At 43.1% G+C, this 23,580-nt stretch overlaps 1 protein-coding gene across 3 annotated transcripts in view; it reads left to right on the top strand.

Moving 5' to 3' along the window:
- The window catches only part of PUS3 (pseudouridine synthase 3), a 52,708-nt gene that overhangs the window by 14,325 nt on the left and 14,803 nt on the right, over positions 1-23,580 (top strand). For all 3 annotated transcript variants that reach the window (XM_078652676.1, XM_078652675.1, XM_078652674.1), the window contains exon 2: positions 22,896-23,316. In XM_078652676.1, the coding sequence (XP_078508802.1) occupies positions 22,960-23,316 (357 nt within the window). In that variant the 5' untranslated portion in view covers positions 22,896-22,959. The remainder of the gene's footprint in view (positions 1-22,895; positions 23,317-23,580) is intronic.

The following is a 23,580-nucleotide window of genomic DNA, read 5'->3' on the forward strand; positions in this document are numbered from 1 at the left end:
CTATATGACTAACTATATGGGTTATTGATTAGTTGCCCAAGTATTTGTATGGGAGACTGAGTGTGTGTGTGGGTGTCTGGGAGGTGTATGACTCTGTGCATAGATGTGTGAGCAGTTGATTCACTAGATGTATGGGTTCAAAAGTGCATGTGGAAACATCTGTATGGGCGGTTGACTGTGTGCATGAGTGTATTGGTGAGTGAATGGATATCTCAGTGCTACATGTCAAAGTAAGTACATATGTAAAACACAGTACATGTGATAGTTGACATATATAAATAACTGTGCAAAAGAGCCAGTGAATGTGTGAGTGGCTGTATGGATTATTGTGAACTTGTATCAGGGATTGTATAACAGAGTAAATATGTGTTATTATATGTTCCAATAAGTAAGGTGTGTATAACTATATAGTTGAGGAAATCGAGGTGTGATTGATTCTTTGCAAGACTGACTAGGTGTGTGAGTAACTCCATGGATGAGTGACAGTCTGTGAGTGTCTGTTTACACTGAGTGTATCTAAGGTTATATTAGAGTCTGAAGAGGTTCATTGTATCATCACATGAATGATGTCATCAGTGATGTGATCAGTAATGTCAAATGAGATGTCATCAGTGATGTCTTTGAGATGTCATCAGTGATGTCATCAGTGATGTCACTGACCATGTCATGAATGATGTAATATGTGACATCATCAGCAGTGGATTGCAGGTGCGCGATATATAGTTAGTGCAACTAACTATATATGGAATTTCAATGGTTTTGTGTGAGTAAAATAAGGTTTTCTAAATGCTATTTCCTAACTATATATGGTCTATAACCTATGGTTTTTTCAGTGAATTTTCAAGGTTTTGTAAATGCTAATTCCTAACTATATATGGTCTATAACCTATGGTTTTTTCTGTGAATATATATATATATATAATTACTAGTTATGAAGAAAGCATGCTTGCTGCGAGGGCGTTGAAAGAAAGCAGAAACGCAATATTTGTTTGTCTAGAACAGGGCAGAGATCTAGTCGCACAGCAAAGACTCCAACAGTGACATCAGCCAACTTACTCAATAGAATCTGCTGATCAGTTCCTCCTATCACATTATGTAGTAGAACAGCTCCTTAAAGGCACCAGGACCTAGCACATTCCCTTTCCTACGAAAATGTAACTTAATTATTAAGCAAGACCATACAATCTACTATCAGCAATCTATTATTTCTTTCTAGCAGGCCATACAAAATCCTAAAATGTTATCAGACCTGCAGGTCTTGTGACTTAAATAATCTACTTGAGCTAACTGTAAGCGCTAAACCTGCCGCCCCCATAAACTGGTCTCAAATTGTGTGATCCTAGGCAAATATTTTATTTTATTGCCCATATGAGAGCACCTTCAAATATGTGAGTTCAACATATCTGCTCTACGAAAAAACCTCTCTTGTTTGATTTAATCAACCAAACTTTTGCTCTAGATATAATAAAAATATAGCCCAAACAAATTACACCAGTCTTACCTTTTAATTCACTAATAGCATTATGATCAGGGCGAGGGGCGGGACTGTTTCTCAGATGATGTTTTAAAACTCTCACTTTTATTAAATATATTTCTAAATAATGCTGTGGTAGTGCACTGTAATTTACAGACAGTACATTTTAATTTGAAATGACCACAATCTTTCCTACTGACATGCATTTTTACTGATAAACCTATATAGTTTACAAACAATGTATGGAACCTATATAGTGTATAAACAATGTATGGAAATCTGGTTTCAGCAAATATTTATCATTTTCACATCACCAAGTAAAGTGATTAGATTTGTTTTGATCTATTAAAATCTTTCACTAACACTTCAGAATTGCAAAAAAGTGCTTTCCTAACTGCTGATATATTTTGAACTATATGTAGAGCTCATTTACAAGCTATTTAAATGTTGTGTGTTGGATAAAAACTAATATCCTACAGCCTTTTCACATTCCCTGTGCCCGAGCATAATTGTCAGACAGTTCACTTTGCAAAATCCTCTAACTTTAAAGTTAGAGATAGAAAAGTAAACATTAGTTTCCAAGATAAAATGAACAGCAAGTTGTAAGAAGACATAAGCTGACATTGGACCTCAGTCTTTTGAATGCACAACAAATGTGACAGGATAATACCATGATTGCTCATTCATTTTTTTTTTAATGAGCAGAACACCTGTTTTTTGCCTCTAAACTCTAAAAATAGATCACCCCGATAAGGTATGACTTGCCTTAACGAGTAGGCAAGTAGATTTTTTTAGGCTTGTCTAGGATGTAATAAACCGTGAAAGAGCCTGCTACCAACACTCTAAATCCTGCGGTGCCCCTCACTCACATGAATCTGGAAACCCTTTAGGTTTTTAAAAGAACCCGCACCTACTAACAGTAGTTAGTGGCATGCTTCATCATTGGGTTCCCACACGAGATACCTAATGCATCTGGGTGTGCTACAATGCCTGAGTTACAGCGGGGTGGACTTGCTCTTAATGTGGCATATTTATTTATTTTTAGAGTGGCATGTGATATTTGTGCATAACTAAGAATGGTGTCTGCCTTCAGAAAAAGGGAGCTCATCGAACTTGTCATTTTTAGCATAAAGTGGGCACAGAATTGTCTGGAGGAACTGCAATGAAGTAACAGGGTTTAACCTCCAAGCAAAAAACTCTCACAGAAAAGTACAGGCCCGAGATTACCCTTGACGGGATCATAAAAACAACTCGAAAGTGAGCCAGAAACCAGAATAGAGAGGCATTTTTAGAGAACCTTGCCCGTAACAACACAACAATTCCTCTCACATGTGTCATGACCTTTAACTCAGTGTCGAACCAGGTAGAAAACATTGGTGCATGTTATGCCCAGGCAACCTAAAATGGGGAAAAACACTGTTTTCCTACAAACGAGCAAGAAACCTAAAAGTCAATTTGGTGTCCACTTGCCCTAAGAAAAACACAGAAATCAAAGCGACTGTCCTCAATAGCTAGGGGCTTCCGTAAATTGTAGGGCATTATGCCTGTGAGAACTGCAGTATCTGCCACCTGGCTTACATCACCAAAACACTGGACTTTGAACCAAGGAGACTGTGGACAATCAAAAAACAAACTAACCTTAATTCCGATAAAGTTATCTAAATGATTACTTGTCCGTGTGGGCTTCGTTACGTGGGAATGACAAGCAGAAAAACAAAAACAAAAATATATGAACATCGGAGTAATATCCGGTGTAAACAGAATTCTACTAGAATGACTGATTATATCATTACAATGGGACATCCAACAAATTATCTTAAATGGGTCACCATTGAGCAACTGGACAACAGGATCAGAAACCCAGAGAAGTTACTCTTTGAAAAGAAAACAGTGGATCTAGTGCTTATCCACACACAAAACAGGTTTAAAAGACAACATACCATGGAATGCCACACAACTGTGATCAACTGCTAATGCATTAATACCCCTCTCACACTTCCATGAAGTACCTATGGGGAGGCACTTCACATTTGTAATTGAGATAACAGCACATTGAGGTTAGACTGCCACAATATTATTACCCTTAGTAATGGTTTTTATGTAACTTTAACCTCTCTAATTCAGGGGTTCGCCACGCTTGATATTCACCAAGGATCATAGTAATAGGGTAACCATCACAGGCACACTAGGTTACCATGGAGGTTTGATGGGCTCTCGGATGTCCTTTGTACTGTATTAATTCCAAGATCCTTTAAAATTGAATTGAATATTAAGGATTATTTTAATTCTGGTTGCCATTGTATACACTTAACAATTATGTGCCTACTACACGCTGAGAAATCACCAATTCATAATCCCCCTTTTGCTGAAGGATGACACCATTCTTAGTTATACACGAATATCACACACCACTCTAAGGTTGTAAATATGCCACATTAAGAGTGAGTCCAGCCTGGGACACCGTTTAAAAAAAACTTTGGACATAGACTACAACCACATTGAGATTGAACCCATTCAAGGATTCGCATGGCCATGTACATATGCTTAGGCAGCAGTGCTGGGTGACATGCCTCCACACCGCAGCACGCCAACGACAACCCACATGATGACGCCGCATGCCGACGTTTGTACACAGATTCTCTCTGTTCCTGCCGGTAACTGTATTTAGTCTGGTCGGGACATAGGCACAGTAAAATGTGGAACACTGAGGACACCAAAGTGGTAGTATGCAGCATGACACCTTGACAAAGTAGGTCTTGGGGATGGGTAGTGTTGGCATTTCCTTTGCGAACCACCTGACATCATTATCTGGCATGTTTCTACTCCCTCAGTGTGTGACTACATGGTCTGCCCCCCCCCCCCCCCCCTCCGAGTATCAATGCTGCAAAGGAATAATTAGAGTTACACTTTCCAAAATTAGGCAAAGTTCAGTGACACACTTAATGTTCAAAAGTGTTTCATCTAGTGGAGTTTGTGCGGTGACATGCACACTGAAGCGAGGAATTATCTGGCTATAGTAGCGCACACACCATGTGTTGGTCCCTTTTTCATAACAGTGACACGCACACTAGTGGAACAACCTGTATGTCATCAGTAATGCAAGGTTACACAGTGATACGCATGCTGGTAGTGTGTAAGATTTGTTATTTTTAGAGCAGAGAATTTGACAAACCCTGCTAGGCAAAGTGTAAATGCACCACCTATTTTTCTCCAAACCCCTAGTGAACCACCTATTAATTGGAAAACGCGGTATAGGACTTTCAGTAAATATTTGTGACCTATAGGGGTGCCAGGTGGCGCGCAGAAAGGAGAACATTTGTGTTAGTGCTCACTTTAGGTTTTGAGGGGCAGGCGATTTATGAACATTTGCCCCACTACAAAATGTAGTAGATGTTGAAGAGGAGTTGGATATGTACCAACAGGCGGTAAAAACAATGGAAATACAGTTTGATGCGCAACCAAATGTGATAGTGAACAGACACAAATTTTATACATATGAACCGTACCAGAAAGAATCTGTTGATGCATATGTAGCAGCGTTACATATGTTGACTGCAGATTATGAATTTGAAAAGTTAAACATACAGTTAATGACAGACCAGTTAGTTATCAGGTGTTGTGACAAGAAAATCCAACAGAAACTGCTTACTTTGAAAAATCCATCATTATCAGAAACTATTGCCATAGTTAATAGCATAGAAATTTTTCACAAAGCATCAAAAGAATGTTGAACAAAGAAAATGCATGTGTACATGTAGGTCCTGAATACAGTAACAAAGAGCAACACAAGAGGAAAGTTGGGTATCAGAAGAAAAAAATAAATTCCAGTAGAGATGACAAAAACCCATTTTTAAAACAAAATAATGTGTTACAGGTGCTGGTTTCCTGGGTCGACAATGCCCTGCCAAGAACACTATGTGTATGTGCTGTGGGAAAGTAGGATACTTTGCAAAGGTCTGTCAGAGTAAAAGGAATAGGGGGAATTTCATTATGGAAGGTCCAGATGATGAGTGTTTAGAGGTGGTGAAACGAATAAGAGATGTGGTATTGGTGGTTGCCAAAGGGAGTGAACAAGAATGTGTGGATCCAAACAAGGAGATTGTGGTGGAAGGTAAAGTACTAAATCTCGAAAGGTGTGGCTGAACCGCGAAGCGCGATGGCCGCAGCTTATCGGAGCTCTGCCACTCCTAATCTTCTCCCTCGTCTATCCGGCATACGTAACCTGATTCAGTGTGCAATTCACTGATCGGAAGGCTCTGGGGACACGAACTAGAGTCGGCGGGCCCCCAACATCAACTTGGGGCTGAGTGTTTAACGTGACCTGAGCGAGGCCTGTTTGGGAGGCGAAGGCCAGGGCCTCTAGTAGGGGTGGTGGCGGTATGCGCACCACCTTGCTGACCGGAGACACCCGAGGCTCCTGGGCCGGGATGCTCCCGGAGTGCTTTCCTGTGCCGGCGGACCGGGAGACTAGATCGTGGTCCCGGAGGTAGGTGCCGATGGAGCAGAGACCTCTGCGGCATGCGGCGCGCTGGGGACTATCTTGCGCTGGGGACTATCTTGAAGGCGTACAGGAGGAGCAGCCCAGAACATTAGCATAGGGCGACCCGGGTCTGCCGCCGCCTCTGTGGCGCATTGATCGCCCGGGGGCCGCCCGGGGTGTGCTTCCACCCCCCCCCTCCCCTCTCCACTGTGGCGATGACCGAGGAAAATAGCGGTGGGCCTGTGGGGAACGACGCAGTTGCTGCGGCTTGTGGGGGCCAGCGATAGACAGCGGACCTGGGGAGGAACTGAGGTGGAGTACGGGGGTTTCCAACTGCCTTGTGGCTCGTACTCTGGCCATCGGACCGGAGACACCACTCGCGGAGGACCGCGGCAGTGAGCAGGTACCGGGGGTGCCGACATGAGGGCCCAGAGTTTGGCCGGTGCCATCATGGTCTGACACACTTGGTATATATATTGGGGTCTCGGGTATGTGGAAGGGCAAGACGGCCACATTTGTTTCAGTGTATGTTCCCCCCGGCCTCCAGAACGATGCATTCAAGGACCTGGATACTATACTCTTGTCACTCCCTGTAGGCCTCCTAGTGATAGGGGGAGATTTTAACGCAGTGATGTCAGAGCACTTGACCGTTATCCACCGCGGGACATCAGACCTGCACAGAAGTGGTTACCAGACTTTCTTGAGTCCATGGGACTGGTGGATGGTTGGAGGATACACAATCCAGATAGGACCCAATACACGTTCTTGTCTGGAGCCCACCGTAGTCTATCTCATATTCACTACATCCTTGTCCTGGCGGCACATGCATTCAATATCCCGGAAATCCGCCACTTGGGTAGAGGCATCTCGGACCACTCTCTGGTCTGGATGAAGGTAGTCCTGAGTCAAATGAGTGCTGGGAAGATCGCTCCCACTAATTCATGGTACCTGCAAGATCCGGAAACCCAAAAGAAAATACTTCAAGCTACGGACAACTACTTTCAAGACAATGAGAGGACTGCAGACTCAGCGTAGACGTTATGGGAAACCTACAAAACAGTAATTTGAGGGGAAACCCAATCCCTGATTGCGGGAAAGAAAAAGTACAAGCAGGTACATTTAGTACGAGCAGAAGGAGAAATACTGAGAGTGGAAGAAGACTTAGCTCAGGCTGTGACACCTGTAAAACGAGATCTCCTTAATTTGAAACAAGACCAATTCAAAAGCATAGCTGCGGACAGAGCCAGGGCACAGTTTAGAGACATACAGAGCAGAATGAGATAGGCGGGGAAGCTAATTGCATGGCTGTATAGGAGGGAATGGGCTGCCAGTCTGGTGCCCGAGTTACAAGGCGAGGACACCGTCCCCATAACGGACCCGCAGGAGATAGCTGACCAGTTTGCAGACTACTATCAAACGGTTTATCGCACGACTAGTAACTACACAGATGTAGACAATTCTGAATTGCTTCGAGGTATCAGACTTCCTACCCTTTCAGATGAAAATAGGGAATATCTCGAATCCACTCTCACAGACGACGAGGTGGCAATGGCAATACGGGGAGGGAACTCTGGGAAGGTGTCGGGTCCCAATGGCATTCCAATTGAATTGTACAAATTGATACCTGACAAGATAGCCCCGTACCTCGATTCGATGTCCATAGAGAGCAGAGACAAGGGGATGCTCCCCTTTGACCAACGGGTTGAAAATATCGTAGTCATTCATAAAGAGGGCAAATCCTAAACCAGCTGCGCGTCCTACAGACCAATATCGTTGCTTAACACAGAACCCAAGATCCTTGCAAAACTATTAACTACGCGCTTGATTAAAGTAATTGATACACTAGTGCACCCGACCAGACAGGTTTCACGCCTCATCGAAATACTGCCTAATATTTACGCAGTTTGCATGGTGTTCTGGGCAGAGTACCAACTATCCTAGAACATGCTATATTGGTATTCCTAGATGCCACCATGGCATTCAATATGGTTGAATGGCCATACCTCTTCGCTGTACTAGACAAATTGGAATTCGGTCTCATCTTTAAGAGCAGGGCCGCCTGTTATACTCCAGCCCCATGGCTCAGGTTGTTGTGAACAACCACAAGTCTCCAGTTTTCCAACTGAGCCGTGGCACACGCCAGGGGTGCCCTCTATCTCCGCGTCTTTTTGCATTAGCCTTGGAGCCCCTGGTGGCATGGTTTCGTAGAGATCAAGTGATTCGCGGGATGCGGTGGTCCCCGGGTTGGGAAGATAAGATATTGTTATATGCAGATGACATTCTGCTCTATCCGACCTCCCCAAGAGCCTCCTTAATCAGCCTCCTGGACATTCTCACGGTGTTTGGGAGGTATTCCGGATTCACCATGAACTGGTCAAAGTCTGTGGTCTACGTCCTACAGGGAGAACCACCCACCCTCCCGAGGGGCTGCCCGATATATATAGCGTCGGACGGCTTCCGCTATCTCAGCATATTCATCACGTTGAGCTTGGAGCTCCGCTTTGCCCGCATCCTGGTACCACCTATTCAGAGGCTGAAAAGTGACGTCATGCACTGGAAGTCTCTGACCCTCTTGTTTTTGGGTAAAGCAGTCCTTTTCAAAATGATGGCACTGCCCGCTTCTTATACACCCTCCAGAACTCAAAGGATCCAGTTCCCACATCTTACTTCAAAGAAATAGAGAACCTTCAAAGAGATCTCTTATGGGATGGCAAGCCCGACTTGCCCTAACCAAATTGACCCTCAATTGGTATGACGGGGGCATCAGTCTCCCAGATATTAGAACGTATTATTGGGCGTCCCATTTGGCAGCTATCAACCAGGAGATTTATGGTCGACCGGATGATCCAGTGTATGCCATGGACAGATGGCTACTGCCAGGGGGGGGGGGGGGGAGAGTATGGCAGAGCCCGCTATGCCAGGCCCCGCAGGTACCCTCTCACTGGACCGACTGCACACTCAGTCCATGTTTGGCATGTGGCTAACAAATAGCTCGGATGGGACCGTAGACTTACCCTGGCAACTCCACTGTGGACCCTGAGAAGCTGGGAAGTCTGTGGCAATCCAAGGGCTTTGATAAATGGGACCTTATTGTGCTCTCGCAGATCAAAGATATCTGGGGTTAGCGGACTATTCTTCCTTTCACCTCCCTCCAACTGCAATACCGCCTGGCGGATACTGAATACTATCGGTATCTCCAAATATGGCATGCCTTTCTCACTCATGTCACCAGCAAGTCCACACTTCTGGAAGCCTCCCCCTTTGAGCACAGACTACTTGATTGCCACCTCCCTGAGAAAACCATCTCCCTGATTTACAAAAAACTGATTAACAATATGGAAGATCCACTGCAATCGCTTAAGGAGAAATGGGTTAGAGACGGCTTAGAACTGGATGAGGAAGACTGGCGAGAGGCGGTCTCCTCCCCGAGAGAAGTGGCAGTCCAGGCAAGGCTACGATTGGTACAGCTCAAAATTCTACACAGGATTTACATCACAGGGCCGGGCTTGGTACGCATGGGCAGAGCAGAAAATGGGGAGTGCAGAAGTGGATGCAGGGAGATCGGCACTTTTATACACATCTTATGGGACATGCAGTCTTATTGGCAAGCCATACATCACACTCTACGGGAGGTACTCAATATAGACCTGCAGCCCGAGGCCCACAGGTGCCTCCTAAACATTAGGGAACCTACGGATCTCACCTCTTATACTACACAGTGGGCAACTCTGGCATTAATTATTGCGAAAAGGAATATTGCACAGCATTGGGGGGCCCATCAGTCACCTACACTGGGAAAGTGGGAGGAGGACCTAGATTAGTGTATGTTTAGGGAGAAGTCAGACTATGTTGCAAGAGTGTGCCCTAGGAAATGGAACGGAGTGTGGGGGCCATGGAAACACTACATAGGTGATATCTGTATTCCACCGACACCCTTGCATGAATCTGAGCCTCTTGAGACCCCTTGATTTGTCCTACATTGTAAAATGCGACTTGATTTAATGTGTTCCAGATTGGAAATTCGGAATTCGTATTGTCTCTTGCTCGAGAATTTAAATGGTGAATTTTGTCGATGATGTTTAATAAAAAGAATTATATTAAAAAAGTACTAAATCTCTTGGTCAACTCAGGAGCCAAAATGACAGTTCTCACAGAGGAGTTGTTAATGCAAAAATAGGATGGGCAAGAGCTTTTTTAACCGGACAGGTGTCCACGGTCTTATGATGGAAAATAAAATAGATTTGCAGGGATGGTTTGAAACCAGTCTCCAGTTTTAGGAAAAAAGAATTGTTGGTAAGGTATATGGGCCAGGAAAAGGTTTAAATATTTTGGGAGGGTATCCGTGTTTTTTGGGATGAAACTCGGAGATGGGAGAAAGATACAGGTGTCCCTTGTGAGTGATGAGACAAGAAAAGGTACAAGGCAGTGATGGTCCACATTCAGTGACTCTGGAGGAGCAACCTATGGGTAACAAGTGGTTTGCTAAGTACAGGAACATGTTCAGTAGGGAGGTGGGTAAAATCAAAGGTTTCAAATAGAGGATCCGGGTACAAGATAATGTTCCGGCAAAACACAAAATAAGAGGTGTGCCATTCAGTGTTAGAGAGGAGTTGGCTGAAGTGTTGAGGAAAATGTCCTTGGATGGTGTTATAGAACCAGTGGAGTCGGCTTTATGGCTCTCTCCAGTGGTTACATCTATAAATAATAAAAATGGTGACTTACGAGCTTCCATTGATTTGAGAAGCTTAAACAAAGTAATTTAGGTAGATTCCCACCCACTACCATCTAGTATTGATGACATATTAACAACTTCTGCATCATCAAAGATTTTCAGTAAATTAGACTTGGCGTCTGCATACCAGCATGTGGAATTAGATCAGTTATGTTGACATCTCACTGCATTCATGTTACCTGTAGGGACTTTACAGTTTAAGAGAATGCCTTTTGGGTTGGCTTCGGCCGCTTCCATGTTCTAACGTATAGTGGAAACAGTTTTAGGTGGCATCAAGGGAGTAGTTACGTTCCAGGACCACTTTTTAGCTGCGGCAAAAGACAAACGGGAGCATGATGAGATTTTGAAAGTGGCACTGAAAAGGTTGGAACAAGCTGGAATAGTAGCAAACATTAAGAAATGTGTGTTTGGTACAACATCAACTGAATATTTGGGACATGTGATGTTAGAAAAAGGTCTGGTAGACGTGATCAAGGAGGCTCCCATACCTGACACCAAGGAGCAGGTTTCTTCATTCCTGGGTGTGTGTGAGTTCTATCCCAAATTTATTAAAATCTTCTCCAATAAAACAGAAAACGTACGCAGTTTACTCAAAAAAGATAAAGTGTTTGATTGGGATGAGAGATGCACAAAAAGCAGAAATAACATCTGCAAAAGTGTTGGCTCTATTTAACTCTGAGTGCATATGTGTGAGAACGGTGGATGCTAGCAACAGTGGATTAGGAGCAATGCTTTCGCAGTATGCTGGAAAGGAGGAAAGGATGTTTGGGTTTGCGTCTAAAGCATTAAGAGACCATGAAAGAATGTATTCGGCCTTTGAGTTCTTGGCATGCTGTTGGGCTGCCGACTATTTTAAAAGTTTTGTGTGGGGGAAAAACTCACATTATTGACTGATAATAAACCGTTGGTTAGCATTCCGAATGGAAATGTCAAAAAGGACCACACCCCAAGAATTGCTAGATTAAGTTAAAAATTGTTGCAGAACAACTTGGATATTCATCACATTCCAGGGGGAAAGAACATTAGGGCAGACTATCTCTCAAGGGCACCTCAACCATGTGTTGTTTCATATGCTTTGGGCGACAATGAAGAAGATGAAGAATGCCTTATTGGGGCGATTCATTTGTGCATTTGAAGTGGATTTGATGTGAAGGAATGGTTTGAATGTGTAAGATTAGATGGGATTTGGTGTTAGCGCAAAAGTATATCTGGTAGTACACAATAAGGTAGTACACTATAAGATAAGGTAGTACACCAGAGGTTGCAACCATATGTGAAGTTTGCAAAGTAGTTGGCGTTGGAGAAAGGAGGCATGGTCATGAGAGGTGATAAGTTTATTCCACCAAACTTATTGCGTGAGACGATCATATGTGCGGGTCATGAAAGTCACTTGGGCCAAACTATTAGGAAAAAGAAAATTCGATCAACTTTTTTGGGGCCGGGTATGAATGCTGATATCACTCAAGAGGTTAGAGAGTTTGTTATATGTTCTACTAGTGATAAAGCACTCAAAACTGATATTACACCCAGTTGAACTACCAGATAGGCCATGGTTAAAACTCTCCATAGATTTCATTGGTCCGTTTAGGGTGCTTCCACATAATTTCAAATGTGAATCTGTGGTTGTTGACTATTATAGCAAATGGTGGGAAATAGGTTTTGTTCGTGATCCGATGCGTTTCTTCAAAAAACATTTCTTAGAGAGGGAGTGCACAAAGAATTGGTATTGGACAATGGTGTTCAGTTGATGTCAAAAGAAGTGACAGAATTTCTAAGAAAATATGGGATTGTCCACAAAAGGGTTGCTTTATATTATCCACAGGTCAACGGTTTAGTAGAAATAATGAACCTTACATTGGTAGAGTGTATTTCGTGGACATGTAGGAATAAAATGGATATAGGAGAAGCAGTTACAGCATGTTATTCTCTCATCGCGTAAGTCCAAACAGAGTGACTGACAAAACACCTTTTGAAGTTGAGAAGGCGTGAGCCAGCATGTACTATGTGTCCACCTTGACTAAAAGGGGCTGCCCAAAATCGACATGCCAATACACCCACTCCCAAATACAAAGAGACAGTCTTTCTGCCCTCGCCTCCCCCCCCCCCCGGAGGCAGGTGGGAGTTATTACCCCCATTTGCCCCTCAAGGGCTGAAAGCCCACTAGGCACCAGGGATTATTGTTTTTTCTTTTAATAATAGAGGGATCGGGGTTGCACATGGGGGGCATATGAAGGTACTTGTGCACGATCTGGCCCCCCAAGGGGGCAGGAAGCCCACTAGGCACCGGGGATTTTTTGCTTTGAATATGTAGGGGTGGGGCTGCCCAAAATGGGCTTGCCAATGCATCCCCCCAAACAAAAAAGGGACAGTGTTTCTGCCTGCCTTGAGGGGGTTGATAGGGGGTTATTAGCCCGGGGTAGGGGGGCAGAAAGTCCACAAGAGACCAGGGATTTATTTTAACAAAAGATAGCTGTGGGCTGCCCATAATGGGCTATGCCAGTTCCCTCCTCCAGTGACAGAGATATGTGTGTAGGCATGTCAGGGGGTGGCCCCTTAGCCAAGGGTTGCTCCCCTTTTTTTGTGAATACATTTTGACTGCTTTTCCCCCCCCTTGGGTGAAGTACAGCAATATGTTTAGGCTCATCTGCCCCCAAAGGGGCAGAAAACCACTAGACACTAGCAAAAGTTTCTGTGTGTGTGTTTCTGATCTGGAGTTCGGCTGATGGTCTGTGTGTACTGGAGTTTGGCTGGCTGTATGTGAACCTGCATTTTGCTGGCAGTGTGTGTGGACTTTCGCCTAGCTGGCAGTGTGTGTGGACTAGCGCTTGGCTGGCCGTGTGTGTGGACTGTCCCTTGACTAGTGGTCTGCGTGGATGGCACATGTCCTGCGGTGTGCGCGGACTGTCGCTTGGCTGGCAGTGGCGTGGGCTGTTGCTTGGCTTGCGGTGTACATGAATGGCGCTTGGCTGGCGGTGTGGCTTGCGTGGATCCTCCAGTGTTTTATTACCCAGAATTCCCTGCAAACTGAGTTTAGCTACAAAGTCACACTTCCTTCCCATTTCTGTGCGGAAAAATAGTGGAATCACACGCTGGTACAAATTTCCCACCATCCAGCGTTCCCCTCGGTCTCTTGATAAAAATTATACCTCACTTTTGTGGGTGCCCAAAGGAGAGAACCTAAAAATTTATTATTTTTTATCAGGAGACCAAGAGGAACGCTGGGTGGTAGGAAATGTGTGCCAGCGTGTTGATCCCAGACAGAAATGTAAGGAAAATGCGTTTTTCTTTTTATTATTATTCTTTTTTTTTTTTTAGCTACATATGTGGTTTGCAGGGGATTCTGGGTAGGAAAATGTTGTGGGATCCACTCAAGACACACATCCTTAGACTCCACCAGGTGTCTGGTTTTCAGAAATGTCTGGGTTATGTTGGTTTCCCTACATAGCCGCCGTGCCCTGGACCAAAAACACAAGTGACTTCTCGCAAAACCAGGTCTTTTTGGGATCCATGATTTTCAAGTCTCCACAGTACGCTTTGGACCATTTCCTGTCACAGGCACTAGGCCTACCCGCACAAATGAGGTACCATTTTTGTCAAGAGACTTTGGGGAATGCTTGGTGGGCGGAAGTTTGTGGCTTCCCACAGATATCAGAATTTTCCATCGCAGAAATGTGAGGAAAATGTGTGTTTTTTGACAAAGTTTGAGCTTTGCAAGGGATACTGGGTAACAGTACCTGGTGAGAACCACACACGTTATCCCATCCTGGAATCCCCGGAGTGTCTAGATGTAAAAAATTTACAGGTTTGCTAGGTTTCCCCAGGTGCCAGCTGAGCTAGGGCCCACAATCCACAGCTAGGCACATTGCAAAATAAGGGTCAGGTTTCAGTGGAAAAATATGATGTGTTCATGTTGCGTTTTGACCAGTTTCCTGTCGCGGGCATCAGGCATACGCACACTAGTGAGGCACTGTTTTTAACGGGAGACCTAAGGGAACACGGAGTAGTAGAACAAGTGTTATTACTAGTTGTCTTTCTATGCATTTCTACCCTCCAAATGAAAGACAGTGTGTTAAATAAAAAAAAAAGACATTTTGAAAAATGCCCTCTAATTCACATGCTAGTATGCCTACCCACAAATTCAGAGATGTGCAAATAACTACTGCTTCTAAACTCCATATCTTGTTCCCATTTCGGAAATTTCCTTGATGCCTAATATTTATATTTTACCAGATGAATTGTTGTATACCCAGTGAGAAACCGTTGCAAGGTGCAGCTCAGTTATTGGCTCCGGGTACCTCGGGTTCATAGTGAACCTACAAGCCCTATATAGCGCTGGAACCAGAAGGGTCTTGCGTACGTAACGGTATATTGTTTTAAAAAATCTACCATACTTAAAAGAAGTTACGGGTGAAAATGTAGGCACAAATGGCAGTTTTTTTCAACTCAATTTCAATATTCTTTTCATTTCAACTGTTGCTTTCTATAGGGAAACCTTGAAGGATCTACACAAATCACCAGCTGTTGAGTTCAGAATGTTATCTACTTTTCAGAAATGTAAGGCTTTCCAAGATCCATTATTGGTTTCACACCCACTTCTACCACTAACTGGAAGGAGGTTGAAAGCACAAAAAATAGGAAACATACGCTATGTCCCAGTAAAATGCCAAAACAGTGAAGAAGATTTTGGTTTTCTGACAAAAGTCTGACTGTTCCTGAAAGTTAGGAAGATAGTGATTTTAGCACCACAAACCCTTCGTTGATATCATTTGCAGGGAAAAACCCACTTTCTTCAGCAGCACTTTTCCCTATTTTTCCCCAAGTATCCCTCCACCCTCCCCCCAATTTAGCTGTTTTTGCCTAATTTCTTGTTCCCCTCCAGGGGAATCCACAAACCTCTGATACCTTTTAGAATCCTCACGATGTTGGAAGAAAAGGGGCACATTTGGCATGGATACCTTAAGTTGGCAACAAGTTATTGGGGCCCAAGCGCAAACTACTCTACATAGTCCAAAAAGTGCGTGGCACGGGGGGTTGTAGGCCTGGCAGCGAAATGGTTAAGGTGAGAGATTGGGTACGTATACTAAATCCTAATCATGTACCAAAGGGGTCATGTAAATTTAAAGAACCAGCTATAGTGGATACAGTCTACTATCAGGATAAATGGGCATGAGTGGTGGAATCTGAGTCGGGTCGTGAAGGTGGACAAACCGTTGGGTCGTTCTCAAGAACAACAGGACAACGGTCAGTGTTTGTAATTTAAGGCAGATCTTTGTTATGATTTTACCAGAGGAAAGAGGGTGATAATACAACTGTTGCAGTATTTACCCTGAAGGTGCGTTGAAGATGTTACACTTGACGATGTCTCAAGTTAGGAAAATGTATAGAATTCTACAAATTCAATTTGTCATATCACTTTGTGGTAGATGTGTGGAAATCAGTGGTGGCTACCTTGGAACAGGGGTGGTGTGCCGGGGGGTGGATTGAAAAAAAAATAAACTTACATTCTCCGACGCGCAGCAGCACACCTCTCTTCAGATCTGCTGCAAGCACTGGAAGCATCCAGGCTTCTGGACTCTCCCAGCCAGTCATGACGCTGCATGAGCTGCGTCGTGATTGGTCTGAGCGGTCTGTTTGGCTGCTCAGGCAGTGCCTGGGAGGCTGGGCATGTTCTCCACTGGGCCAAACCGGCATGTGCAATTCGATAAGTGCAAACCTCTCCTCACTATTATTATTTATTTATTATTTTAGAGTTTTATAGAGCGCGGACAAGACCCTTGCGGGTATCAGAGCGCTTTACAGTACATGGGGATAATAATAACATACATACAAGATAGGTCAGTGAAGTATACATAACACCATAGGGCAAACAGAGCAAGGCAGTAAGAAGCAGAACAGGAGCAACCTGATGAGTGATGGTAATACAGTAAAGATAAGTAAGTCAAATAAGAATAACATCATTGAGCCAAAAAAAAGCAGAGCAATTAGGTGCAAAACAAGAGCGAACTGAAGAGACATGGTAATGGCAAATAGATTGACTAGGTTGACTAGTTTGATACCATGTACGGATGTTCTCACGGAATCATAGGTCTGTGTTTAAGTGAATTTTGCCATAAGAATGCCTTTTACTTCCAATTTGAAAGATTCAGTGGAGGTGTTCAGTCTTGTTTCCGGGGGAAGGGCATTCCATATCCTTCGGCGCCATTCCTGAGAAGGATCCTTTGTATGTTTTTTTTTTGTGATGAATCTTTGTGGCTATAGTAGGAGGGTTTCCGCACTTCTTGTGGATCTTATCCCACCGGATATTGTGAGTTTCTGTGTGAGATAGCTGGGTGCATTGTGATGTGTGGCCTTATGCGTCATGCACGCTGTTTTCAGGTAAATTCTGGGTTCAAATGGCAGCCAGTTTAGAGATTTAAGGTCCGGGGAGATGTGGGCCCTTCTTTTGAGCCAGTGATGATGTCTTGCTGCCGCATTAGTAGAGGCTCTTAGGGGAGCCGTAGTAGCTTTGGGGAGACCGCATAGCGAGACACTTCCATAGTCCAGCCGAGGTAGAACTAAAGCTTGAACCGCCATCTTGAAGTCATTGGCAAGTAGGAAGGGTTTCAGCTTCCTCAGTGTATTAATCTGAAAGTTTTCTCCCTTTGTTGCGTTACTAATGTGTTTCTGCATATTGAGGTTGCAATCAAGTGTTATACCCAATGATTTCGCCGAGTCCACAATAGTTGGTTGAATGTTGAGGGCTGTAAGGTGTTTGATCCAATCGTGCATTATGGGGACTTTGGCAGGTGGGGCAATTAGATGGAATTCCGTTTTTGAAGCATTAAATTTGAGGTGATTCTCTGCCAGCCATGTTTGGGTGGTCTTAAGGGTAGTATTAAGCAAATTAATGTCTTCAAGAGTGTTGATCTTAATGTAGAGTTGGGTATCGTCAGCGTACATGTGAAATTGCACGTTGGACGCTTGTAGCAGATCGGTGAGTGGTTCCATGAATAAGTAAAAAATTGTTGGGGAAAGCGAGAACCCTTGTGGTACTCCTAGCGTAACTGGAACGGGTTTAGATAGGGTGTTGTTAACCTTGAATTTTTGGGTCCGGTTTTGCAGAAAAAATGTAAACCAGTTAAGCACTGATCCAGATAGGCCCCTCCCCGACTCTGAGAGCTGCATAGAAAAATAAAATGAGAACGTCCTGTTATTAATCATTTTATTTTACTTTTATGCACTGCTGAAGTAGCAGTATGGCGACGCTCCTCCTTAGCAGAGTAGCAGACACTGGTTTAAGTGTGTATGTATATATAATATATATATTTAGGTATCATTTATGTACTTTAGGTTAGCTTATGGTTGTTGATGTGTAAAATATATTTTGCTATGAGTTATGTTCTATTGTTTAATTTATAAGTATAGTAAAGGAAGGGAGATGTTCTGGTAACATATTGTTGTAACATTTACCTTTGGAAATGTTCATCCAAGGGGTTCATGGAAGGCTGTGCACATAAGTGTTCCATTTGGAATGTGAGAGTTTGCGCCAGTGTCTTCCTAGTGATTTATGAAGGTAGATGAATAAATTAACTCGACCTATAGAACAACTGGTGTTGCGTGATTATTTGGGAAGACACCTCTACAGTTATATACCCCTTATAAAATACATTATTAATAATTAGAATAAACACTTCTAAGGGAGCAATACACATTTCCCTTATGGGCATACAATAATTTCTTATACCAGGAAATTTAATGCGGTTGGTTAATTGATATTTTTCCATCACATTTGGAATAGATTGCATGGCAGATGTGCAGTGTGCTTGCTATGGCCTAATGATTTACCATGACAAGAGCTACCAAATAACCCTGTATAATGTCTCTCTTACCTTACCCACTGCAGATTCAGTCAAAGAGTGATAATGAAGATCATATGTCATGAACTATCTTACATGTACCACGTGTCATAATGTGCATGTGGACATCTATTAGGAGTTACTCATCGCTGATAAAGCTATTTTGGTCCTGAAGAAAGCCCTTCTGACCCTGGGAGCACTTATGGAGATGGCTGAGACATGTAGACCTAGGATGTGGGAGATCAATATTATCTCTTATCAGATCCATTTGTGTTTTAATCTTACCCAAGGCTCCCATTATTAAACGTTGCATTGAATGGTGGTAGACCTTAAGATAATTTTACCTTCTTGATCCCTGTGAAACCAAAAACTTGCTCCGCTGTAACCCAGGCATTGTAGCACACCCAGATGCATTAGGCCCTATGATGAAGAAAAACTAGTGTTAGTGGGTGAGGGTTCTTTTAAAAACCTAAAGTGTTTTCAGACTTGTGAGTGAGGGGCACCACAGGATTTAGATTGTTGGTAACAGGGTCTCTTTCATTGTTTGTTATATTCGATGGGGAAGTAAAGCGAGCCCTTACTCTCTCACTCTCTCTTTGTTACTCACTAGGATGTGATAACAACAACAAAATATACAATTAAACATTCGAGGCTTGTGTCTTTTAGCCAGTGGTTTAAGACCTTGTCATTCACATATTAGATCAGACCAGAGTATTGCCTTCTCACATCTTATTTTTGGCTGTTGATATATCTTTCAGACTCCTATTGAGGTTTTGCATTGGTGCTTAAAAGACTACTCCAAAGAGTACTCTAAGCCATCGAACTTTTGTCCCTTTCAATTTTGTATCTCATACATGCACTGCATACAGGATCAATGTTGTTTTATTTTAATTTTTCACTGTAACAAGTTTTTTTTTTTAATGCTCTTGCCATGGCTCAAGTGCGAGCCTGACCCCAGCATGGGTTCTTAATTGACTTTTATTTAATACATTGGATGGCCATCTTGGGCCCAGGCCTTCCCTGGTGATAAGCAAAAGGCTTATAAGTATTTCCTCCTTTGCTTTCTGATGGTTCTGTTCATGTTTGCTTTATATGAATGGTTTCAATAATGTGTTCTAGAGCTTATTTCTGTCAAATTGAATAACTCACGCAGAACCTTATATTTATATCTATCCTTCAGCCATTTTACCTGCTGTTTCATCATCTTTCCTTTTACTTTCCTTCATCCAATTACTTGAACTCTATTCTTATTCCTCCAATATCTTTTTTATGCTTTTTGTCTATGAACTCTTCTCGTTCTAGTGTGTGCATCTGGTGTCCTTTGATTACTTTTTCACTCATTTCTTTCAAATATTTTTTCAGTGCCATAAGCCTCAGTCTATAATCTTGTTTTAGATTAGTTAAACATTGAAGAAAGAAAGAAGTGACATCCGTTGCTGGATTGCAGCAAGTCAGTCATATACCCTAGAATGTAGGTGTATAATGACGGTAGAGAACAAGACAAAGATGTGTGTCATGTGCATGTCGATGAGAGGAAAACACAAAAGTGAAAATGCCAGGATGAGCGTGCTAAGTACAACAAGCATTTGCAATGCAATAGGTCTCGCATTTGCGAGAGTTTAAACTATTGGCATTGTAAACAACAATGCCTTTTATTTAGGTTTTAAAAACCAACACATAAATAAAAGGCATTGCCAGTTACAATGCCAATAGCTCAAACTCTCCCAACTGCGAGACCTATTGCATTGCAAATGCTTGTTACTGTAGGAGTAAGCATAAATTCCAATGGCAGCCAAACTGCTGCTTTGAGAACAATGTTTGCGAAATAGCATGAATTTAGCTGACAAAACTAAGAAAACATTTAAAGAAAAAGGAGGAGACATTATTTTTAACCGGTTTAAATTACTTTGAAATAGATCAGAATGTTTTCAAGCAAAAGCACTTCCTATCAATGAGGACCAATAATACGGTCTAGCCCAAGTTTCATCCCCTCCTTAGAACCAGTTTAAGTCCTGATACATCAATCAACAATTGAATGGTGATCACTTAACCTTTGCAAAATATCTGCCACATCACATGTTCCTTTAATAACTTTATCCTCTTAAAGTAGAATTTTTTTTGTGAAATCTGCAAAATATAAAGAGGCGAAGAAATATGAAGAAGTACAGTTTATCCATAATTGTGAGGACATTGCAGCCGCGGTACAAGAGCATAGTTACTGTGGCCCGGTGCCATACTCTAACATCTCCTCTCTGTCCACATCTCATATCAATCAATCTACAATTCCTACACAGTGACTAAACAAACACCCCCTTCGGCATCAGGACATATACCCACTACAACGTATGCATGAACTAAACCAACGGAGCCACCTGCACTAGCTACACTAAATGCTATCACAAACACCATAAACCACATGTTCCAAACTACACCATCCTTGCAACCAAAGCCTTTCACCACCACTTACATAATCTACTGCCAACAAAATCAATACCATAAAACACCCGTACCTTGCCAATACTACAATGCTCTATATCATACATCACCTTCCTCGTACATTATCTACACTGATTTAATGGCGTGTACATATTCTATCCTGTCTAACCCCTATTTTCTACTACGAATGCCTTAAATTTAATATACCACATGCACATAATATACTATTCAGAGACTACCATTTACAACTATGCCACAAAGTTCAACTACAATAGTTATTTTTTGTTTTCTTGCACTTAATTGATATCCCGATCCAAAATGAAATCCATCTTGGAGCTGCTACAATGACCTTTAGTAATTGCTTCAAGTACTTCTTCAAACTTACCTACGTGAAGTTAATCAGTCCTGTATTTGTGACTAAGTAATGTGCTTCGGGCAGTGCCTGGTGCAGTAGGGCTGGCTTATTAATGCCTGTGCTAAAGGAAGCTTGAGTAAGTGCATTGCAAGAGGTGGTATGTTACACAGATTTATAGAACGCTATATATTGCCATTAGTCACACATTGCTGCCAGATTTGGCTAACCATGCCTCCCCGATCTTAAGGATTTCATCACAAACCAGAGGGTTATTTTTTTACTCTTCGAGCTGGATCAAAGTATGGGTGTGGTTAATATGCTGGTGTAGTGTATTTATGTGTTGTGATGCTTACTGTTATTTCATGTGCCTAAAGTTTATAGAACTAATATATTTCAAAATATACAAGCAAACAAATCCCCCCCGGCCCTCACTTACCTACCTCCGGCCGCTGGAACACGCTGTGACGCACACCGCAAGTCGGCCTGGAGCGCGCCTCGGCAGAGACGCGGGAGGACAGGAGCGTGACGCGCGTGAACGTGCACGTTGACGTTCCCGCGCGTTCACGGACCTGAGTCGGCTCGTGCACAGGTCTGGAACTGCTCGTTCACAGCTCTCACTCCCTTGGCAGGGAGGAAGGGGACTATAGTCGAGCTGGCGGGAGCGCTTCGCGCTTCAACGCCAGCTCGACCTAAAAAGGGAGTGCTCTAGGCTGCTGAAACGGTGAGCTAAGAGGCTCTATCAAAACTATTGCCACTTCAGAGTTCCCAAAGGGACATTTGTGTGGTCTTATTTGACACTTGTGCTTTTACGGTTTGTGAGGATAGTGAAATGAGAATGTACTGTTTGCATAATGGATAAAAAAAATCTAAAATTGTGAAGATGGCAGAGAAGACAAGGAGGCCCAGGATGTGAGGGACAAGGCAATAGACTCTGAGAAAGTATTAGGAGAGAAGTAAAAGCTGTGAGGGAGTCAAAAGGGATAGAGTAAAGGATGGAATAGGTAAAGGTCCAGGGAGGGTATAATGCCAACATCTTAGATTGAACGCTAGGTGGATATGGCAGGAACAGAACAAGAGATAAAGAAATACTATAGAGTTGACAGAGCAAAGGTATAAGGAGGACAGAGAAGTTGATGAAAAATTGATTTATGTGAGAGACAAACCAATTAATGCAGAGACGGATTGGAGGGTGAAGCTGCATAATGCAGATAATAAAGGGCTGGTAAAAGAAGGCTTATGGAATTACATAAGGGAAGGGGATCGGCCTAGAAGAAAAACCTGGATTTAGATAGAGTAAGATAGCGAAAAATAGAAAGGGACGTCAGAGAAGGAACAAGGGAGCGCATGGGAGAGGCAAAAATGAAGCACAGTGAAAATCATCTAGGAACAGAACAGGGAAGGATTGGGACATCTGGTAAAAGAAACAGAGTTATAAAAGAGTGTAGAGGACAGAATTAAGTGGGAATTTCACAAAGGAGATTAAGAATGGAGGGAATGTCTTTCTCTGATTTCTCTTTACAATAAAAGACAGAACATGGTTTCAAGCTTTTACCCTTTTCTTTCACTGCTCATTTCCATTTCAGTGACATAAGAAATATAATCCCCAACATCACAGAGTCTCCCATTGGGGGACTGAGCCTTTCAGCGATGGCTGGAGGTAGCTTAGATGAAGAGGAACGTGAACGGCTGATGACCAGGGTAGAGAATCTGGAGCAGGAGGTCAAGGAATTGCAGCAGCAATTAGCTGGTCATCCCACTGGAAAGGGTAGAAAGCGTGTGCAGCGTCCCTTCGACTTCAGTGGCCATAGTCGGCGGCATGTGGCCCTAAGGATCGCCTACCTTGGTTGGGGATATCAGGGTTTCGCCAGCCAGGAGAACACATCTAACACAGTGGAGGAGAAGCTCTTTGAGGCGCTAACTAAGACACGCCTGGTGGAGACCCGGCAGACTGCAAGCTACCACCGGTGTGGGCGAACCGACAAGGGTGTCAGTGCCTTTGGACAGGTCAGTATGACAAGGATACCTGTGACACTGCAGAAAATGCTCTATTTGATCATTCCAGTTGTCCTCCAATTTGCTGATAACCTGTGCAGAATCCTGAGTCGCTTATTCTCGATTTGAATCTGAAATCTGAGTAACTGACAGGGACACCAAAGCTTTTAGTCGGATTCTTTTTATGGGTTTTTTCTTCAGTGGGAACGCTGGAAAACTACCAATTATACATTTGTCTGTTATGTCTTTTACAGTATTAGCCAATGAGACTGAAAG

This window comes from Lissotriton helveticus, chromosome 7, assembly GCF_964261635.1.
Source record: "Lissotriton helveticus chromosome 7, aLisHel1.1, whole genome shotgun sequence".
NCBI lineage: Eukaryota > Metazoa > Chordata > Amphibia > Caudata > Salamandridae > Lissotriton > Lissotriton helveticus.